We start from the raw sequence: 20,576 nt of genomic DNA, 5'->3' as shown, positions 1-20,576 counted from the left end.
TGACACAATGGGGCTAGAAGCTGATGGGGACATCACCGCCTCCACACTCCTGCCCTGCCCCCAAGTCCCTCCCTGAGACCTGGCAGGCTCCCCAGCCTCACTGGGCTGGATGCCTGCTTGCAGTGTGATTACAGAATTAAATACTGTGATTGCCACAAATTACCATGGCGAGGCTATAAATAAGTTGCAGGGAAGACATGAGGGTCCTGCCATCTCCTGGGCACCATGCCCTGTGTTAGGTGGGGACCGCATCCTGTACCCTCGCTGATTACACAGACTCAGAGCACCTGCATCCTTGATCTTCCTGTGGTCAGCTCCCTTGGGGCCCACATGATGCTCTGGGTATCAAACCATGCTGAGTCCTGGAGGCAAACAATGCTGAGGCAGTTCCTGGCTCAGAGGAGACAAGAGACCAGCAGGGTTGCCCTCAGCATCCCTCAACCCTTCTCTAGCTGAGGGGAAGAGCCTGACCCCCACAAGCTGTTTGAAGACACAGACTTGCTTCCTTTTAATGCACAAAAGTCAGAGATGCTTTGCTCTAGGAGAGGGGAGGAGGGTAGACTTCGCCTGCCAGATCTGGATCCTGGCCCCTTGAGAGCTGGGTAACAGGAGCAAAGTTTCCCCATCTCCAGTCTTAGAAGAGACCTCTATAGACAAGCTGAAAGGCAGTTTAGTACCCGTCTGCTGGTATCTTGCCCACAAGGGTTCTGCTCCTCTAAGAACCAGACATTCCTACCACAATGAGTGAGGCCACAGGCTCTGAATCACTCAGAGACACAGCTCTCACTCTTCCATGCGTTTGCTCATCCTGAACCCTCTGCCTGGTAAGGCCTTCCTCCTCTGCAGACCAGCAAACTCCTACCTAACCTTCAAGACCCCACTCAATTGTCACCACCTCTGGAAAGCTTTCTGAGATCTACTCAGAGATGGTTATCTCACAGTGTGCCTGGTGGGGCCTGGCTTGTGGCTGTGAGATTACTTGTCTATTTCCTCATCAGACTATGGACCACTTGAGAGCAGGGCTTATCAGTGGTCATGGCATTTTTGTGAAAACTTATTGCAAGTGAAGATCCCAGGGTGCACATGACCTAGGAGACATCTCTATGCTATCAGCCCCCTAGGAGAAATCAGGATCAAGGGAGCATCATCCACTGGGAGGTACATTCCTTGGAAGTCCCCAGAGGAGTGCTATCAGGGAACTTCTGGGAATTCTAGAGCAGTCTGGCCTGGGCCTTATCACTCTGCCCCTAAAGGCTGCCCCAGAGCCACTGGTGACAAGAGCTGGCGGCAGGGGTTCCTGGGTGGTGGGAAGCCACATGCCAGGAGCCCCAGGACTTCATTGTCAGGCTGCCTGTTTCTTCCCACTTCCTGTTCATTTCTGTTTGCAAGGCCTTACTCAGGCTGGGTCCCTGCCGTGCCCAGATTTGGGGTGGGGTGAGCCCACAGCTGTTTTTGTGACAACGTTTTGTGATGAGCTCTGAGGCAAGCCAGATACTGCCATGCCTGTGCTCAGCACCCTTGCCAGCACTGGCACCCGGACCAGTGGCCCACCCAGCTCACCATGGCTCCTCCTGCCAGTTGAAGAATGGAGGCTATTTTTGCTTAATCACAACCTTGGAAAGGCACAAATCGTGATTATCCCTTCTAATTACCAATGTGCCGCACTGCTCTCGAGACAAAAGCCAAGGTCGTCACCCACACACTCGGCACCCTAAGCAGAGTGTCACTCGGGTTGGCCGAAGACTCCGTTTCCATCTCTCTTGCCATCCGCGACTGGGGACCCACAAGGAGTAGATGCTGGCAGTGCCCCCAGGCTAAAGCTGACCACTGAATTTTACCCTCCTTCTACCAGCCCTGACAGTCACCCTGTCTCTCTCTTAAGTCACCCCCCAGGGTCAACTGAACAGAACTAGACACAGCTTGAGACCACATGGCACGTTCTGAGACAGGTCTGCAAAAATACCTAATCCTTTAGAGCACGTTGAAGCACACGCATGGGCAAACACACACATGTTTTTCTGGATGAGCCCAGTGGCTTGGCTGTCCCATTCTGAAGCGGGACACTGGAGCTAGATCTAGAAATGTCTGGGAATATCTAGAGCTTCATCCAGCAGCAAGCAGGAGGTTCAGACCATGGCCCCAACCCACCCCCTCCCCAGGGAGACCCACATGGAGAAGGGCACACACACAGGATACGGACATAGAGTTCTAGGATGGGAAATGTATGCCCTAGTCAGAGGGTGATCTTGAGCACTCTCCCCACCATTGCAAAATGAGAGGGTAGGACTATATTCCCTCTATTTTTTTTAATGTGGACCATTTAATAAGTCTTTATTGAATCTGTTACAATATTGCTTCTGTTTTATGTTTTGGTTTTTGGGGTATGAGGCATGGATCCCCGAGCAAGGATCAAACCCACACCACCTGCATTGGAAGGTGAAGTCTTAACCACTGGACCACCAGGGAAGTCCCCTGTGTTCCCTCTTAAGAGTCAGGCAGTCCGAGATTCCATGAGTCCAAGCGTGCTGTGTGAGCTCAAGCATCCATGCCCAGCAGAATAATACCCTTGGACCCTAATGAGACCTGCAGGCAGGATGGGTGAGTTGCTTTGAGGGATCTTAGAGGAAGGAAGAGGAACCAGAACATGGCAGGTGGCAGATGTCACCTGGATTTTCAAAGTGGTTGATTGCACCTAGGGAGTGTCATGTCAAATTCCAGACAAGATCTATTGCAAATTAAAAAAAAAAAAACAAAAAACAAGTGTTTGGGGGGCCATTAGAAAAGGAAGCAATGGCCCCCAGAGCTCTGATAGGCTCACTTGGACCTCTCTGGCCAACCCCATCTCATTGCTTGTTGGGTGGGGTCACTGGACTGGGAACCCGAGCAAGCACCAAGGGCTTAGGACATCTTGGGGAGGAGGGACTCTGGCAGATGACAAACCAGGTCAGAACCTTCGGCTGTCAAAGCAGCTCAAGGAGTGTGGGTTTGTGAATGGGGCCAGGACACGGATAGGATGGTGTGAAGCAGGGAAAAGAATGAGCCTTTGTTGGTTAGTTTTAAAACTTTTTTGAAACAGTGAAATCTTTTGTCCAGCGCAATTTTCTTTAGGAGGCCAATTTGTAGAACATGTGAAAGTGGGCAGCTCTGGCTGAAGCAGGTTGGGGGGCCCAGAGCCCCACTTCCTTACTCCCCTCACCCTTGCCTTAGGCAACCACTGAGGGCTCCAGAGAACAATTAAAAAAGCCACCGACCTTGTTCACCAGACAGACTTCAGGCCACCCTCCTCCCTGGAGCCCCATTCCTGGGCTTTATGCAAAATAGCAATCTAGGTGGAGGGGTGGGATGAAGGGTTAGAGGCCTGATAGCGGAAGAAAACACAGAGTGTTTATAAGTGGTTTTCTCTGGATGGTGGGACAATGTGTGATTTTTTTTAACTTTCTACTTTTCTCTGTTTTCCAATTTTCCTCTAGCAAACTCATTTCTTTTCATTTAAAACTATATGAATACATCGAATGGATGCAGTACAAGTATGTGTCATATTTACAATAAGAACATTTTCAACACGCTATCATACAACTCCTGATTCTACTAAATGCAAATACTACAGACAAAACAAAGTGAAGTGCTCTGCCCTCTGGGAGCCGAGAGCAAATGAGAGAACGCAAAAAGGAAAAGAAATGTTATGGAAGGAAAGAACAAATGGGAAACCCGATGAGTGAGTCACCATCCTGCATTTGAGTTAAAAATTCAACTTGACATGACTTGCCAATTCCTCCTCCATTGGTTATTGCCCAAACCTGTGTCAGGGCTGAAAGTACCAAGATGAATCAGACATACAGCAGGTGACTATGAGGATCTCTTAGTACTTGAGGGTCACATGATCAAGGTCAGGTCACACGACAAAGATGTCATGTGGCCAAGGCCAGTCATGTGACCAAAGGCTGCAAACAATTGGAGCCAGGGTAATGGGACCCCCTAAAGATAGTCAGCCTCTGAGGCTGCACACACTAGAGACTTTGGAATGAGGAGGGGTCATCCCTGTTTTGTCCCTGCAGCTCAGGCCACTTTGAGGACATGTCTGGAACCCAATAACTGGGAAGGAAAGTTAAGGAATGAAGCCCAGCCTGGGGAAGAAGGCTCCATAGGACACAGTGGCAGCCTGCAAATCCCAGCTGAGCTGCGTTTGGGTCATGGAAGCAAAGGTGTGGGATGAATGGGAGTGGGGATAGTTTCTGGAGAGTTCCAAATCAGCACAACTAAGGACTGTTTAACAGTTCAAGAGTGACCCATGCTGGCCCAAAGGCAGGATGCTCTCTGCCCTTCAGGATGTTGTACAAGTAAGGGTGTAAGTGGTCACTCAGCAGGGGTGCTGGCAAGAACTGTTCATCTAGGAGCGGGGGATCTAGAGGCCGGGGCCCCTCCTGTGACTCCTCAACCCTTTCAGGGTCAGAAGCCCATCAAGTCAGTCTGGATTCATCTGGAGAATGAGGCCAAACCTCCAGGGATACTGGTCTCCACTAAGGCCTGACCCTCACTAGGGTCTAGGTCCCAGATCCGAACTCTTGAAAACACACTTTTGGCCACCACAAGGGAGCTTGGGGATAGCTCCAAGGAGCCATTCCCCTGGGGGAAACCAGTGTGGCTATCTTGAATCGAGCCCAGGGAAGGTTTCAGACATACAACCTAAGAACCCTTCCTGCCACTACACAGCAATGCTAGAAGGGCTTGGCATCTTCTCTCCTGGGGACTCTCCTATAATAAACACAGTCTTCCTCAAATGTGTCTTAAGTTTCTAGTCCTCATTCAGGCACACTTCACATTCATCCGAGGTGTTCTGCCCATTTTACAGATGAGAAAACTGAGGTTCGGAGAGGTTAAGTGAAAGGGTACGGATATGAACTCAGGTCACCCAGCAAGGGCTCTTTCATCCTCCTGAAGCATCACCCCCGATGGTGCGGGTAGGAAAGGAGTGTTCTTGTCAGTCTTTTAAGTGCCTCCACATGGACTTCCCTGGTTGGTGCAGTGGATAGGAATTCACCTGCCAAAGAGGGGGACACAGGTACAATCCCCAATCCAGGAAGATTCCGTATGCTGCTGAGCAATTAAGCCTGAAAGCCACAATTACTGAGCCAGTGCTCCAGAGCCCATGCTGCACAAGAGAAGCCATCATAATGAGATGCCTGTACAGTGCAATGAAGAATAGCCCCAGGACTTCCCTGCTGACCCAGCTGCTAAGACTCCATGCTCCCAATGCAGGAAGCCTGAGTTTGATCCCTGGTTAGGGGACTAGATCCCACATACCACAGCTAAAACTGGAACAGCCAAATAAATAAATAAAGAAGAGCCCTTGCTCACCACTACTAGAGAAAGCTCACATGCAGCAATGAAGACCCAGCACAATGAAAAATAATATAAATAAATAAAATGCTTAAATGCCTCCACACCACAGCCGGCCTACAGAGCAATCCCTGGGAGGGAGGCAGAGGAGCGAGGCTGCCTGAACTTTGGGGTCCTACTCTCTAAGGGACCCCCATCAAGCCAGCCCTGGCCCTGCTTGAAAGTCAGCACACAAAGGAACCCAACAGCACACTCCCCCATGGTAATCCCTTCATATAGAGTGAAGTCAGAAAGAGAAAAACAAATATCATTCATTAAGGCCTATATGTGGAGTCTAGAGAAATGGTGCAGATGAGATTATTTACAAAACAGAACAGAGACACAGAATTAGAGAACAAATATATGCACACCAAGGAGGGAAAGAAAGGGGTGGGATGAGTTATGTGATTGGGATTGACATATACACAGTCTGGTGCATGCATGCGTGTTCAGTCACTTCGGTCGTGTCTGACTCTTTGCGATGCTGTGGACTGTAGCCCGTCAGGCTCCTCTCCAGGAGGATTCTGGAGATTGTGGGATTCTCCAGGCAAAAATACTGCACTGGGTAGCCATGTGCTCCTCCAAGGGGATTGAAACCATATCCCTTGCGACTCCTGCATTACAGGCAGATTCTTTACCACTGAGCCACGGGGGAAGCCCCACACACTATTGGTCTATGTATAAAATAGATAACTAATGAGAGCCAACTGCATAGCTCAGGGACCTCTACTGAGTTCTCTGTAGTGATCTAAATGGGAAGGAAATCCAAAAGAGAAGGGATACATGTGTACGTACAGCTGATTCACTTTGTTGTACAACAGAAACTAACACAACGTGGCAAAGCAACTGTACTCCAGTAAAAATTAATTTAAAAAGAAAAGAAATTGCTCTAAAATGCCTCTTTCTCACTTCTCAGCTGAACAGTTATCAACACCCAGCCTCCCACCAGGGTGTGGTAAATCAGCCCCTCCTCATTCATTGCTGATGAAATCGAAAACCAGATCAACCTCCGTGGAGGTCAGTGTGGCAAGGTCATTCCAGACACAGAATGCCCTTGACCCAGCAATCCCAAGTCCATGTGCAGGACAATGTGGATACAACACTAACCATCATCACAGCCCTTATGGTATGGACAAGAGACAGAAAGCAACCTCTGTGGGAATTCCCTGATGGTCCAGTAGGTTAGGGCTCCACACTTCCACTGCAGGGGGCGTGAGTTTGATCCCTGATCGGGAAACTAAGATCACACAAGCCATGTAGCTCAGCCAAAAAAAAAAAAAAAGAAGAGGAAAAAAGGAAAGAAGGAAAGCAACCTGTGTGCCCACCAACAGGGGCCTGGTTCAATAAAGCAGGCCACAGCGAAATATGCACGCTTTGCAAAGAAGGATGCTCCCTCGATGTATTCAATAGTCAAATACTCCCGATACGTTATCATCTGAGAAAAGTACAGTGCAGACTGGAAGGCACCGGATGCTACCATCTGTGTGGGGTATATATAAAGATATATATAAATGAATATTCATGGAGATGCTCGTGTATGCAGAGAATATCTCTGGAATGTTCTAGAAGAACCTAGTCACAATTGTGGCTTCTGGAAAAAGGGAGACACCCTCATTACCTTCATTCCTTTAGAATTTTCTATTTTATACCATGTCCGTGTGCTATCTACTCTAGAGACATATTAAAAATACAAATTTTTTTCAAAGGGCACGGAGCAGGGTGTTGTTTTTTTGTTTGGTTTTGTTTTTTTCTGAGATACCAATTTGTATGTCCTCCCCATTCCAGCTTCTTTGCCTCTGGGGAGCTTTGTGGCAGAGCTTCCCGGATCTTATTTCCAAAAGCCCTTTTGTTCTCAGAAGAAAGGGATTTGAGGAGACAGAGGTTCCTTGAGACTAAAAAGAGATCGCCACCCTCTGCCCCAGGCCTAAGGGAGAAGGCAGACCTAGCAGGAGTGCCCACCCAACTCAGGGGACTGTTGCAAGTCCAGGAAGGTAGAGGATGATCTGAGGGGGGTCTGACTGCCCTATGCCACAAGCAGCCTGGCCCCTAAGCCAGGAGCCACAGACCAGAACAGAGGGGGCTGGGGCTTGGAGCCCCACAGAGCCCATGAGTGTGGACAGAGAGCTCCCAGCACACACGTGTGTGCCCACGCAGTGGTGGTGGAGAAGAGCCCTGGGGGCCTTGGAACCCAGGCAGGAAGAGGAGGAAAAGGGAAACCCCTGGAATCCCAGAGTGGGGCTGTCTCACCAGTCCAGCTGGGTGGGTCTGCAGAGTCAAAATTACAAAGTGGCCTCTAGAAAAACAAAGAAACATCCCTGTCTCGATACTGAAACAGCTTTACAAAAACAAAATAAAGGAAGGGGTGGTTCTTTCACAAGTAAGTCAGTGGACGTTACAGTACAGGCTCCAAGTTCCCCTCCAGCTTCCCCCTCCCCACTCCCCAGTAAGGCTCCCTCCCACCGGATCAGCACAGGCCAACCCTCCACGGCCCCTCTCCTCAAGGCCAGGCTCTGCGGGGTTCAGGGTGAGGACTCTCCATACAGTGACCTTCAGGGCTGGGAGAGGCCCAGGGCATTGTCCTCTGCCCGTAGGTTTCCTCAACCAGGGAATGAAGTCCCGCCCACTAGACTCTCCCCCAGTCACGCTGCTTGAGAGCCTTCCTTTTCCTGCTGGAAATCCCCAACAGAATCATGACTAGACTCTAATTGCCCTACAGAAATCTTGTCACGTCAGCCCCCACTGTCCTCTTCCGCGGCTTCCCCTATCCTGACCACAGCCTGTGTGGTCCTCCCGCAGGCCCCAATCTCCACCTGCCTCTCCACCACTCGTCTCACCCTCTCTGAGCTCAACCACGGCAGCCTTTTGACTGTTTTCAAGCATCTCCTGCCCCTCTGGCCACAGGGCCTTTGCACATCCTGTTCTCTGTGTCTGGACTCGACCTCTCACCCTCTATGCCCAGATAGCCCCTACAGAAACCTCAGTGTTCCCTCCTCCAGGGGGTCTTCCCTTCTCACTCTCTTCTTCCCAAAAGCACCATGGCTTTCTGTTTACTGGGACTAATCCTTATACTTTCCGTTTTGTGGTTATTTCACTTGTCTTTCCCTCCTCCAACACCCAGCAGACTATAAGGTCCTTCAAGGCTGGAACTGGGTTTGTTTTTGTGCCATTTTATCCCCAGAGACTATTAAGGTCCTGGCATATAAAAGAGGCTCATTAAATATTTTTCAAACAAGCAGATGAATGAACTAATCATTTGTTCCCGTTTTGTGCCCCTCTGTGTGTCAGAAGCTGCACACGTCCCAGGCGAAGCAGACACAGCACACAGAGACTCGCGTAAATGACTGCATTGATGCTTTGACACACACAGTGGTGCACACTCACAAATGCACAGGCACACACTTCCCTGCATGTGCGCGCGTGCGCACACACACACACGAATGGACCGTGCCAAGCATCGGCTTACGCACACGCACGCAAGAAAAGTGCTCCCAAGGCGGACGTCTGCCACCCTGAGCTCATTAAAGCCAGCTAAATATAGCCCGTCTGCAGCTGTGCTCAGCAAGCTGCCCACACAGGCCAGGAAAAGATACCAGTTACCAGGCAGACAGTGGGGAGGCCAGCCATGGGCTGGGGGCTTCACGCACCACACCTATGTGGGGCTCCTGGGGGTGCCAAGGGGATGAGGGTACACAGGATGGGTAGCCCTTTGGTGGCTGGTCTGGACGTTCAGAGCTATTTCTTTAGTCCCTGATCCCAGGCAGTGGGAGGTGAAGTCAAGCCACGTCCCCATGACAGCATGGTCATCTTACCCCTCTCCCTTTCTGGGATAACCTATGGGCTCTTCTGACAGTTACTGGGGTCAAGAAGTCCAGGTCAGCCCAGAATCTGGGACTGGAGCCAGGACACAGCCTGGGAGACATTGGGACTTTGTCAGTGCCTTGGGTAGAGGTTTGGTCAGGATGAAGATCAAGGGATGGTTTGGGACCAGGACTGGGACTCAGTATGGACCACTGTTGGGGTCCACTGAGTTCAGAGATCCACTACTCACCTCGCTCTAACAAGCAGGCATGGCCATGAACAGACCCACCCCATGCCCTGGGCACTGCCTGCTGCCCTACACTGGCCCTGGGAAAGCCATTTGAGGACCACAAGTGCAGGTCACATGAGCAGGTCACACTGTATTCCACACAGACTGGGTCCAACTCCAAGGGCACAGTAGGAAGTCCTCCTGTCTGCCTGCCCCCTCCTCCCACCCCCAACAGGTGCAGATGGAGAGAGGAAGTCCCTCTGACCTGCACTTTTCTGTGCACATCCTGGACTGCACGGTTTTGGGGGGGTGTTCGTGGAGCTGGCTCTTGGAGAGGGTACCTGTGTGACACAGGGGACAGTGGGCACTTCTCCCAGTACCTGGGGTGACCAGAAAGGGGGAAAATGGGAGCTCAGACCAGACATGAGACTAAGCTCTGGAGACAAAGGAGTGAAGAGATCTGGGTTTGAGAACCTTCGGTGGAAGGTTGTGTACCCCTGAGCCTGGCAGGCTACAGTTCATAGGGTCACAAAGAGTTGGACACGGCTAAAGGGACTTAGCATGCATGCATTCATCTTCTCAGTGTGACACAGTTGTGATGACTGCAGCCCTTCCCAGCATCCAGGTGTTCGTGAAGATCCATGTAGAGTGCCCAGTGCCTTGGGAAGCTGCTGGGAGGGCAAGGGAGGGGGGATGGAGAGAGTGACGCAGCCATGGGTCTCCTGGGAGTCACGCTCCTCCCTGGAATGGGACCTGGTGGGCAAGGGAAGGAGAGTTACTACACCCACCAAACCAATGGCTGTGCCCCCAGCCTCCCCTGTGGTGACAGTAGGTTCCGGCAGGAAATGGGTAGACCCATTCCCTGATCCAAACAGCTGTGAATGGAGTAGAGGGCAGAGGCCAAGAGGACTGGGTCCTGAGGGAATCACTCTGGAAGCCCAAGTCCTTCCTAGCATCTCTTGCTAGCATCTGCTACCATCCCCTCCAGGGGGCTGGATGCACTGCTCCAGCTTTTCATCTAGCTTAAGAGAAAACGGTGCATGGAGCTCCTTTTAGAAGTCAGTGTGGAAAGGAAGGGGAAAGCAATGTGGGAAAGGTGGGCAGCTAGGTCATGCCGAGGAAAGTCTCATCCTTTACTGGAGAGGAATCACGAAAGGGCATCAGGGTATGAGGACAAGTCTGCCACCTGTGAAGGTCTCTCTGACACTCTGTAGGAAGAATCAAAGTGGGCGAGACCAGAGGCAGGCAGGCCAGCATGGGGGGCTGGATTTGTCCAGGAGAGAAGACGATGGTGGCTTCAACTGGAGAAGGGATGGGGAACAGAGCAGGCCCATCCCCAAACTCCTCCCAGTCTCTATGGCCAGCTCAGGAGGGCTCCCTGGGCACTCAGACTGTGAGAGTGACGTGGAGCCGGCCACGGAACCAGTAGAGCACGGAAGAGACCGCACTCCAAGAGATGCTAAGATGCGGCTCCTACACCTGCACCAGGTGTAGTAACCACATCCAAAAGCCCATAATTAGTGAGAACCAGGAAACGCTTCCTACGTGTGGGGTGCAGACCCTGACACCCACGTACATGACCGCTATGCCCGCGGTGACTCTAGAAGTAAAGCAGACGTTATGACCACCTTTCCACAATGGAGTAAACCGAGGCCCAGAAATGTTAGGTAACTTGCCCAAAGCAGCACAGAGAGCAAATGAAGCAACTGGGCTTCAGACCCAGGTCTGATACCTTTAAAGCTCAGACGCACGAGTCCCAGGATTTTCTGACTCCTCAGTCAGGGCAATTTGCACCACCTCCCACCTTGTTTTTAGTGACGTTTTGAAAAACCAAATGTAAAAATTAAATAAGATAATATACACAGAAGTATAGCATAAATGATAGGGCGCATTATAAATGTCAGGCATTGCCATTATTCTGTTTTTATTCAGGGTCACAGACATTTATTTTGCTGCAAATCACCAACAACTACCACCATTATTTCATAAAAGAAAAGGTATTTGAATGCCATAATGTGTAGACAGGACAAAATTATGGAATAAAAATCCTGTTCTCGCAACTGAATGGGTTCAACATCACAATAAAACACATTACAGACTGTCGTTTTGTCTCATTGTCAAAAATGTTGGGTTTGTGCTTGGGAATTACCGCCCTCAATGACCATTTCAGCTCTGAAATTCTTCCATGCATCTATAGTTATTCTTTACTAAACAAGAATATGCTTTAGGAGCAGACGTGGATGACAACCTTCAGCAATATCATTCTGACTAAAATCTATAACCATGGTATAAAAAAAAATGGCTTTGCCTCTCCTTAAACACACATATTTCCAACCAAGTGCAGAAGACACCAACCGTCTGATCAGTGTATTTGCATCTATGCAGAACAGACCTGTGGTTGGCGTCGTGGAGACAGCCCCACGGCAGGTGGCCATGTTTTTTCCCTTTGAGGATGCTGTGGTTTCTTCCTCCCAGAGGCCCAGAAGGAGTGACCTGGGTTCGGTTTCTCTCTCACATTCCTGATGAACATGATTAATCCATTGCTTTTATTTTATGATATTTTGACATCTCCAGGGGAGTCTAGCTGCCAAGGAGAGACTGCCCCTCCCGGGCCATGCTAATTCCTAGAGATAATAAACAACTCAACGTGCCTTTCTGTGCAAACCAACCAATCGTGGGTCCTTACCTCCAATCAACTCCTTTATCTAACTCTCACCCATCAAGCCGATATCCAACCCCCTGCCCAGGAACCCTAGAACTAGAGACCGTCCTGTAGCCCAGAGCGTGCAACATTATTCAGACCAACCAGCCCTCAGCTGTTTCCTCTGCCCTGCCATGCCTTTCCTGTGGAAAACACAATCCGGGCTCTGGGCCATGCATTCCCCACGCTCCTTCTGCCTCCTGACCGACCTGGTGCTTCCCCCATGGTCCCTCCCCTGGAGAAGTGTAAATAACAAATCCTTCTGTCAAAAGCACTAATCTCTCTGGGCTTCACTCAGTCACCTCTATAAATCAAAATTCCGTGGGTAAGGACTTCCCTGGCAGTCCAGTGGTTAAGAACCCCATGTTTCCACTGCAGGAGGCACAAGTTTGATCCCTAATTAGGGAACTAAAATCCCATATGCTGTATGGCATGGTCAATAAAATAATAAGTGTGCATATCGTTAAAAAAAAAAACAATCTTGGGGGGCTTCCCTGGTGGTACAGTGGATAAAAATCCTCCTGCCAATGCAGGGGACACAGGTTCGATCCCTAGTCCGGGAAGATCCCACATGCCATATGCCACAACCATTGATTCTGCACTCTACAGCCGGTGCTCCCCAAAATCAAAAGAAGCCACTGTAATGAGAATCCCGTGTACTGCAATAAAGAGTAGCCCCCATTTGCCGCAACTAGGGAAAAGCCTGTGGAGCAACGAAGACCCGGTGCAGACACAAGTAAATAAATAAAGGAAGCTGTTTAAAAAAAAATCCTGCGGGTACATTTTAACACAGAGATCCCTTCATACAGGGCTTGGTTCCTCACATCCTGTAAGGACACGAGAGAGAGAGAGAACTGCCCACTCTCTGCGCTGCCCCTCCCCTTGCCCCGTGAACTTTTTGGCCTGAGCCTTGGTGGGGTGAGGAGGGGGCACCCGTCTCAGAGATACCCAAGCCTCCCAACCCCTGAGCTTCATCTATGAACTTCCACTGGACGTTAGGTGCACAGAAACCTTCTCGGAGACCGATGCACCTACTCAGGGCAGGCCATGGGAAGCTGGTGCTGTAGGTACCCGTTCTGTGACTGATGGATGGAAGAACTGGGAGGAAGAAAGACTTCAGCCTGGGGGATGGGGTGGTAGGGTCTGAGAATGGGCTGAGCCCCACAAAGCTGCAACCGCAGATCAAAGGAGAGCAGGAGAGAGAAGGAAGGGGAGTCTGAGCCCAGACTCCCCCAGACACACACATACCCCTGCCTCGTGTAAAACTCAATACTGTCAACAGGAAAGACATCTTCCAGTCCACTCCAAACCTCCAAGAAAGATGGCCTGAGGTTGCTGCGTCAGAAACGGACATCTTTACCAAGTCTCTCCTGGGTCTAACCTTGCGCTCAGCCTCTTGAGAAAACACAAGCAGAAGGAAACTTGGAGGAGCCTGCATCATTGGAAGGACCACAAGCACCTGGGAACCCCACTCTGCAGACACAGCCTCCGAGTGATGGGACCTAAGGGTCCTGAGCCCTGGCACAGCCTTGGTGACCGGGTCACCCACTGCAGTTCCTGGAAGTCGAGTCACCCAAAAGAGTCGATCTCAAAGGTTCAGAGGGTTTTCTCCCCATTCCCGTTCCCCCCACCCTGTCTACCCATAAGCAGACCCCACACGAGGCTTCCCGTGGTTCCACCTGCTCTGCTGGCCTCCTCCTCCTGGCACCCCCAGCCTCAGGCCCCGGAGGCAGACAGTGGCCCCAGCCCTCTGGTCCTATGCAGTGGTGAAGACCCTACCACCCAAGTGGGTGAGGGAGTTTGGACCCTTCAAACAAAAAGAGACTCCTGGGGGGCAGTTGGGGGGCACTCACGCTGTTTCTCCTGGAGGAGGCTGGAAGTGCACGGCGTGCTCCCTTCTCCTGCAGAAGAAGAAGAGACAGGTGAGTGGACACCCCATCACTGTTGGCCAGACACGGGGAGGCCACAGTGGCCACCTCAGTCCCTCCTGTCTGGCTGCTGCCTCCCCGAGCAGGGGGTGGGCGGAGGGATTCCCCCACCCCCTCATGCCCTGCCCCACCCCTGCCACCCCCAGATCTGGGTTCTTTATACCTTTATACACGACGAAGCAGGAGCCCTGATGCCACTGCCCGGGGAGGTGCATCCTGGACACCTTTTCACCTTTGCCTGCTCACCTTCATAAAGCAGATGCTTATGTGGGTTTCTCTCTGCTCTTACTCTCACCCATGAGGGTCACCACAGCCCTGCAGACAACCGGAAAGCTCTGCCTCTAGTGCAGCCTCTCTCCTAAGTGCTTGATCCACACCACCTCCTGGACATCTGTTCATCAGATCGCCCATGTGCACCATGACCACAGAGTGGGTTCTGGAGCTGCCCCTCTTCCCAAGTCTCCACCTCAACGAAGGCACCACCTTCTCACCGAGCCTGGGAACCACCCGTGACCCCCTCCCTGTCCCATGTCCACATTCAGTCAGTCACAGGATGCTGGGGGCTCTGGCTGCTTCTCTCCTCCTTACCCTCTCCTAGTTCACCAGATGGGCACTCCCCAGGGGAAAGTACTTCTGTATTGTGCACTGGAGTGTCCCTAGGCCTAGAACTGTGTGTCTCAGCCAATATTCGTTGAATGAATAAATGAATGAAGCACACGCGCATGCACACACACACACACACTCCCTAAATATAGAAATCCATCCTGTCTCCTTAAGCTGTTGCAAAGCTCCTGTCTTTTGATGAGAAGCTTTTTTCTATAATTATGAAAGTAATACAAGCTCCTTATGCAACATTTGGAAAACTCCAACCAACATAGAAAAGGGAAAAGATTCCTTATAATCCCACAACTGAGGGAAAACTGGCTCCATTCTATGTCATTCTTTCCAGGCTTTTTTCCACACACATTTCTTTGGGGCCGACTGAGATCAAACCAGCCCTCTGTGGGCAGGGATTATGTCATTTATCTCTGTATTCCCAACAAATAGGTGAATGGTGGTTGGCTCTGAAAGGTATCATAGACAATAAAGAAGCACAAAACACACCTTGTGTACTTTAAGTGGAAGCGTGAAGAAATACATAAAGCTATGAAACCTCTGTAAGTATCACTCCAATGGCTTTGGAACCTCCTACTGAGAGCCTGCATCATTGTTGTGGCTGTTGAGTCGCTCAGTCGTGTCCGACTCTTTTGTGACCATCCTCGGCATTGACAGGCAGATTCTTTACCACTGAGCCACTCGGGAAGCCCAAACCACATCATGGTTGACTTTAAAATTATTCTATTAGCAATTCGTCATACCTCTCCTATGCAAATGGAACAATACCATTCCTTTTTTAAGTCTGGGTATTATTCCATTGTATAAATGTGCCACACCTCCTTTTTCCATTCTTCTGTTGATGCTTCCATGTCCTGGCTATTGTAAATAGTGTTACAATAAATATTGGGCAGCATGGATCTTTTGGAATTATGGTTTTCTCCAGGTGAACTAGGAGATTGGGATTGACATGTATACACGGCTATGTACGTGTGTGTGAAAGTCACTCAGTCATGTCCGACTCTTTGTGACCCCTATACAGTTCACGGAATTCTCCAGGCCAGAATACTGGAGTGGGTAGCCTGTCTCTTCTCCAGAGAATCTTCCTGACCCAGGAATTGAACCAGGGTCTCCTGCATTGCAGGTTTATTCTTTACAAGCTGAGCTACCAGGGAATCCCTATTGTAAATGTATAAAAGAGATAACTAATGAGAACCTACTCTACAGCTCAGGGAACTACTCAGTGCTCCTTGGTGACCTAAATGGGAAAGAAATCCAAAAAATGAGGAAATATAGGTGTACATATGGCTGATCCACCTTGCAGAAAATAAAACAACATTGTAAAGCAACTATACCCCAATAAAAATTTTTATTAAAAATAAAAATAAAACTATCCTATTGGCAGAAAGTTTCAAAATCTCACCATTATAATTATTGCTGTGAAGGACATCTTTGTGATTGAAGCTCTTTCTGCATGTTTTATGATTTCCTTAAAATACAGCCAAAGGAGGACAATTCTGGGTCAAAGGGCAGGAACCTTTTTCACACTCCTGATGTTTATTGCCTGATTTCTCTCCAGAGAGGTGTATGTACTGATTCACACACCCAGGCGCAGCGGATGTAAGGGCGACTCTTAACAGACACTCACCTCTCTGGCTTTATATTCGTCTGTTGGATTTCTCTGCCTCTGACTTCACCAGATTAATCTTTTGAAAGCTGGCCTTCCCAAGCCACTCTCTTGCTTTAAGCCCTCCCATCACCGAACTCTGAGCCTGACAAGAAAGCCTCTCCTTAAAGTGGCCCCCGCCCACATCACCAACCTTTGCCCACCCCTTCCTGCTTCACCTCCACCAGCCAAATCACTGGTACACCATTACAGTTTTTCCATCTTTCTCTTTCAAACCCTCTGTATCCTACCAGCTAGGTTGAGAATCAATCCCGGGGCCACATCTTCCACAAAGGCTTTGATTTACATTGCCTGCCCATCAAAGGCCTCAATTCTCAGGACCGCTGTTCACAAAGGTCATCTCTGCATCCCAAGGGCCTCACAGGGTCAGGTTCAGCAATGGTCAAATCCCTTCCATCTGAAATGTTCACCTGGAGCCCACCCCATCTGACTGGAGGGCTCAGAAAGGGACCTGAGCCAAACCCCCAGGATCTAGAAAACTCCCTGTAGCCAGAGCAAGGCTGGAATCTGAGGACTGGAGTCCCAGGTCTTCAACCTCAGCCCACAGGGAGCCACCCCCACCCCTAAGGATCTTCAGCCAGGAGGAGCCCCTTGGTATCAGGAGTCCTGGCCCTTGTTCTCCGGCACCACATTTTGGGGGCTCAATTATACACATCTGTCCAATGGAAGGCCTCACTCCGCCCTGCTGAAGGGTCCCCCAGCTCTGCCAGGACAAGGGTCCATGACCTGGGGGACAGCACAGAAGTGGTCAGACTGGCATGTAGGTGCAGGGTAGGCAACACAGAGGTCACACCTCCAGCTTGAAATCTCTAGCTAGAGGCAGAGTCCTGCTGTCCCAGTAGGACCCTCTCTTCTGACCTTGATGGCAGAACCTATAGACACCAGGTCTGGTATCCCCAGCTTCTTGAGCAAGTCTGAGTTAGTTCCCTGAAAAAAAAAATGTGTCCACAGCTTCCCCCAAAGACTCTGATTATCCAAGGAAGATTCTGGGATACAGAGAGAAGCTGCCTCCAGGCCTCTCCTGGGGGCCCTTCAAGCCCTTCCCCGGACAAAGTTGCAGGTCCCTTCCCTGCCGACTCAAGGGTGGCTCCCATATAGGAACCTCCACCACCTCCCCACCAATAATCCAGGAGCTGATGGGCGACTCCCTTCCACCATCCCACCTGCCACGCACTAGAATCCATCACCCTGTTTCTGCAGCCCTCTGTCTGCCAGGGCTGCCTTCTCACCTCACGTCACCTGAATCCCAATCTGTCTCCCTCCTCCATGGGATCAGAGCCCCTGGGTACTCTCAAAGGCAGGAGTGGAGAGTGGAAAGAGCAAAGAGGTGGAGTCAGGAGGTTGAGATTCCCTTCCAGGCTCCCATGGACTCGCTGTGTGAACTGAGGCAAATCCCTCTCCCTCACTGAGCCTCATTCCCACAATCTAGTGTGGGTCCTTTCCACACTGTTAATGCAGTTCTTGAGGCAAGAATACTGAAGCAGTTTGCCATTCCATTCTCCAGTGGACCACGTTTTGACTGCCAAAGAATTGATGCTTTTGAACTGTGGTGTTGGAGAAGACTCTTGAGAGTCCCTTGGACTGCAAGGAAATCAAACCAGTCAATCCTAAAGGAAATCAGTCCTGAACATTCTTTGGAAGGACTGAATGTTGAAGCTGAAGCTCCAATACTTCGGCCACCTGATGAGAAGAACTGACTCACTGGAAAAGACCCTGATGCTGGAAAAGATTGAAGGCAAAAAGAGAAGGGGACGGCAGAGGATGAGATGGTTGGATGGCATCACCAACTTGACAGACATGGGTTTGAGCAAGCTTCGGGAGTTGGTAATGGACAGGGAAGCCTGGCGTGCAGCAGTCCATGGGGTCACAAAGAGTCGGACACGACTGAGCAACTGAACTGACTGGCTGACTGAGTGTGGGTCCAGTGGTCTCTGAGGACCCTACAAGTACCGAAAGCCCTTGGGTTGTACTGCATTATGGTTAAACACCTGGATTCAAATCTTGGACACGTACCCTTGGACAGGTTAACCTCCTCAAGCCTCAGTCTTCTACTCTATGGAGGTAGTGGTGCGCCTACCTAGAGAGTTATTGTGAAGATCAAATGATTAACGAGTGTAAAGTCCTTAGCACACAGCCTGGCACACAGCAGCCATTCAAGATGTGAAAGTAAAAGTGTTAATCGCATCAGTCCTGTCTGACACTTTGGTCTGTAGCCTGCCATGGACTGTAGCCGCCAGGCCCCTCTGTCCATGGAATTCTCCAGGCAAGAATACTGGAGTGGGTTCCCATTCCCTTCTCCAGGGGATCCTCCCAACGCAGGGATTGAACCAAGGTCTCCGGCAGCTCAGGCAGATTCTTTACCGTCTGAGCCACCAGGATTGGGCTTATTGTTGGTTCATTTACTTATTTATCAATACTTTTAACAACTGGTTCAAGGCATTGTCTCCCTTGTCACCAGCATGACTCCAGATGGAGCGGGGTGGAGAGACTCGATGGTTAGTGCTGGGTGCCAGCTCACGGTGCTCCCCAGGCCAGGGGTCATGTGCTCTAGAGAGGAGACCCAGGTGGAAAAGAGGCCTGGGCATCCTCTCAGAGTAGCCCCCACTGCCAGCACGATGAGGTGACTTCAAACCCCGCATCGGATGTCAGATCTATGGGTCAGAGCTGAACACTAGCATGTGGTCTGAGAACAAGCTGAGTCCACAGGGCAAGTCGGCTCCCTCCACCCAGCAGGACAGAAGCCTCACACGGAGATGAAGACACTCACTTACAAAACCCCTTCTATTCATCTCTCTGCTGAGCACTGTGCCAGGAGCCGTGGGGGATGCGGAGATGAGAAAGTCAAGGTGAGATGACCGAGAAGGAGGCAGAGACTCACTCTGACCCGGGGACCCCAGGGAGGGGGTGGCAGAGTCACAACTTGAGAGCCTCAGGGCAAAGGGAGCTTTGACAGGGAGAGAAAACAGGACTGTGTCTGCTGTACATTGAGCCCAAGGAAAGGCAGGAGTAGGGGAGCAGGCACCGCAGCAGAGAAGAAACTGTGCCTGGAGAGGCAGAGGGAGTCACTAACTCTTCCAAACCCGAGTCTCCTGCCATTTCTACTGTGCCCCAAACCACCTACATCATTAGCAGGGCCCAGTGCGAAATGAAAATGCAGGGGCCCTCATTCAGAAAGGAAGAAAAACTAGGGATTTCCTGGTGGTCCAGTGGTTAGAATTCCATGATTTCACTGCCAAGGGCACCGGTTCAATCCCTGGTTGGGGAACTAAGATCCCACAAGCCCTGTGATGTGGCGAAAAAAAAGGAAAAAGAAAAAAGACTATTAAAAGGCACTAAAAAATACAGTTTTTCCCTTTGTCCTTTCTTGACCTGTCTGGGTAGCTTTTATTTGCTATTTAATGTTATGCTCTCTCATGCACAGGGATACTCAAGAGGTGAGTGTAGACACTCACAGGTGCCTGGGGGCCCCACTCCTCAACTTGGCCCCCAAGCCCAGCAGCCACCTAGCTTCCCCCTCCCACCAGCTGCCAGACCTGGGCACTGTGCCATGACTGAGAGCAAGAAAGCTGGGTGCCATGCGTCCACCCTTCCCACTGCCTGCTGTCCCAACCCCCTGGGCAGGCAGGCGACTCCCAAAAGTACTACAGCCTCTGCATCAAAATGCCTTAGGTCCCTGGATGGGTGGGTGAGAGGCCTGCTTTGTCTGAATCACCCACTGAATGCACTGCAGCCCTGCCAGCCCCTGGCGGGGACACTTGCTCTGCCCTGAGACACTGGGATCTAGGCCTCTGACCCCAACTCTCCCAGCACCCAGGCCCCTGCTTGGGGGAAGAGAGTAGCTCTCTGTGGGCAGGTACAGGGAGGAGGAAGCTGGGTGGGGCCAGGGAGCCAGAGGGCAGGAGAGCAGGAGGCCAAGAGCCCATCCTGGAAGGGAGGGAAAGGGAGGTTTCTAGAGCAGAGGCTTCCGGCGATGGCTCAGGCCATGTGGACAGCACCACGCGTAAACCAAGTTCCCAGCCCCCGGCATGTGCTCCACTGTCCATCAGGCGGCACTTACAAAGCACAGATATGAAGATGAAATCATTCAGAATTGAGATCATTCATCCCAAATCCAGAGACTGGTGCTAAAGATGAAGCTCCAATACTTTGGCCACCTGATGTAAACAGCTGACTCATTGGAAAAGGCTGGGAAAGATTGAAGGCAAAAGAAGAGGACAGAAGAGGATGAGATGGTTGGATAGCATCACTGTTTCAATGGACATG

General features: G+C 50.7%; 1 protein-coding gene across 2 annotated transcripts in view; it reads right to left on the bottom strand.

The window, feature by feature from the left end:
• Nucleotides 1-20,576, bottom strand: part of PITPNM3 (PITPNM family member 3) — a 97,167-nt gene that overhangs the window by 30,305 nt on the left and 46,286 nt on the right. Inside the window, exon 4 of one of the 2 annotated variants that reach the window (XM_061390793.1) lies at nt 13,958-14,005. The exons of the other annotated variant lie outside the window; for it this stretch is intronic. Coding sequence (XP_061246777.1) covers nt 13,958-14,005 — 48 coding nt within the window. The remainder of the gene's footprint in view (nt 1-13,957; nt 14,006-20,576) is intronic. 2 annotated transcript variants of the gene reach the window in all.

Source organism: Bos javanicus, chromosome 19, assembly GCF_032452875.1.
Source record: "Bos javanicus breed banteng chromosome 19, ARS-OSU_banteng_1.0, whole genome shotgun sequence".
NCBI lineage: Eukaryota > Metazoa > Chordata > Mammalia > Artiodactyla > Bovidae > Bos > Bos javanicus.
The sequence above is the reverse complement of the archived record's forward strand: the minus strand, read 5'-3'. Positions and strand labels throughout refer to the sequence as shown.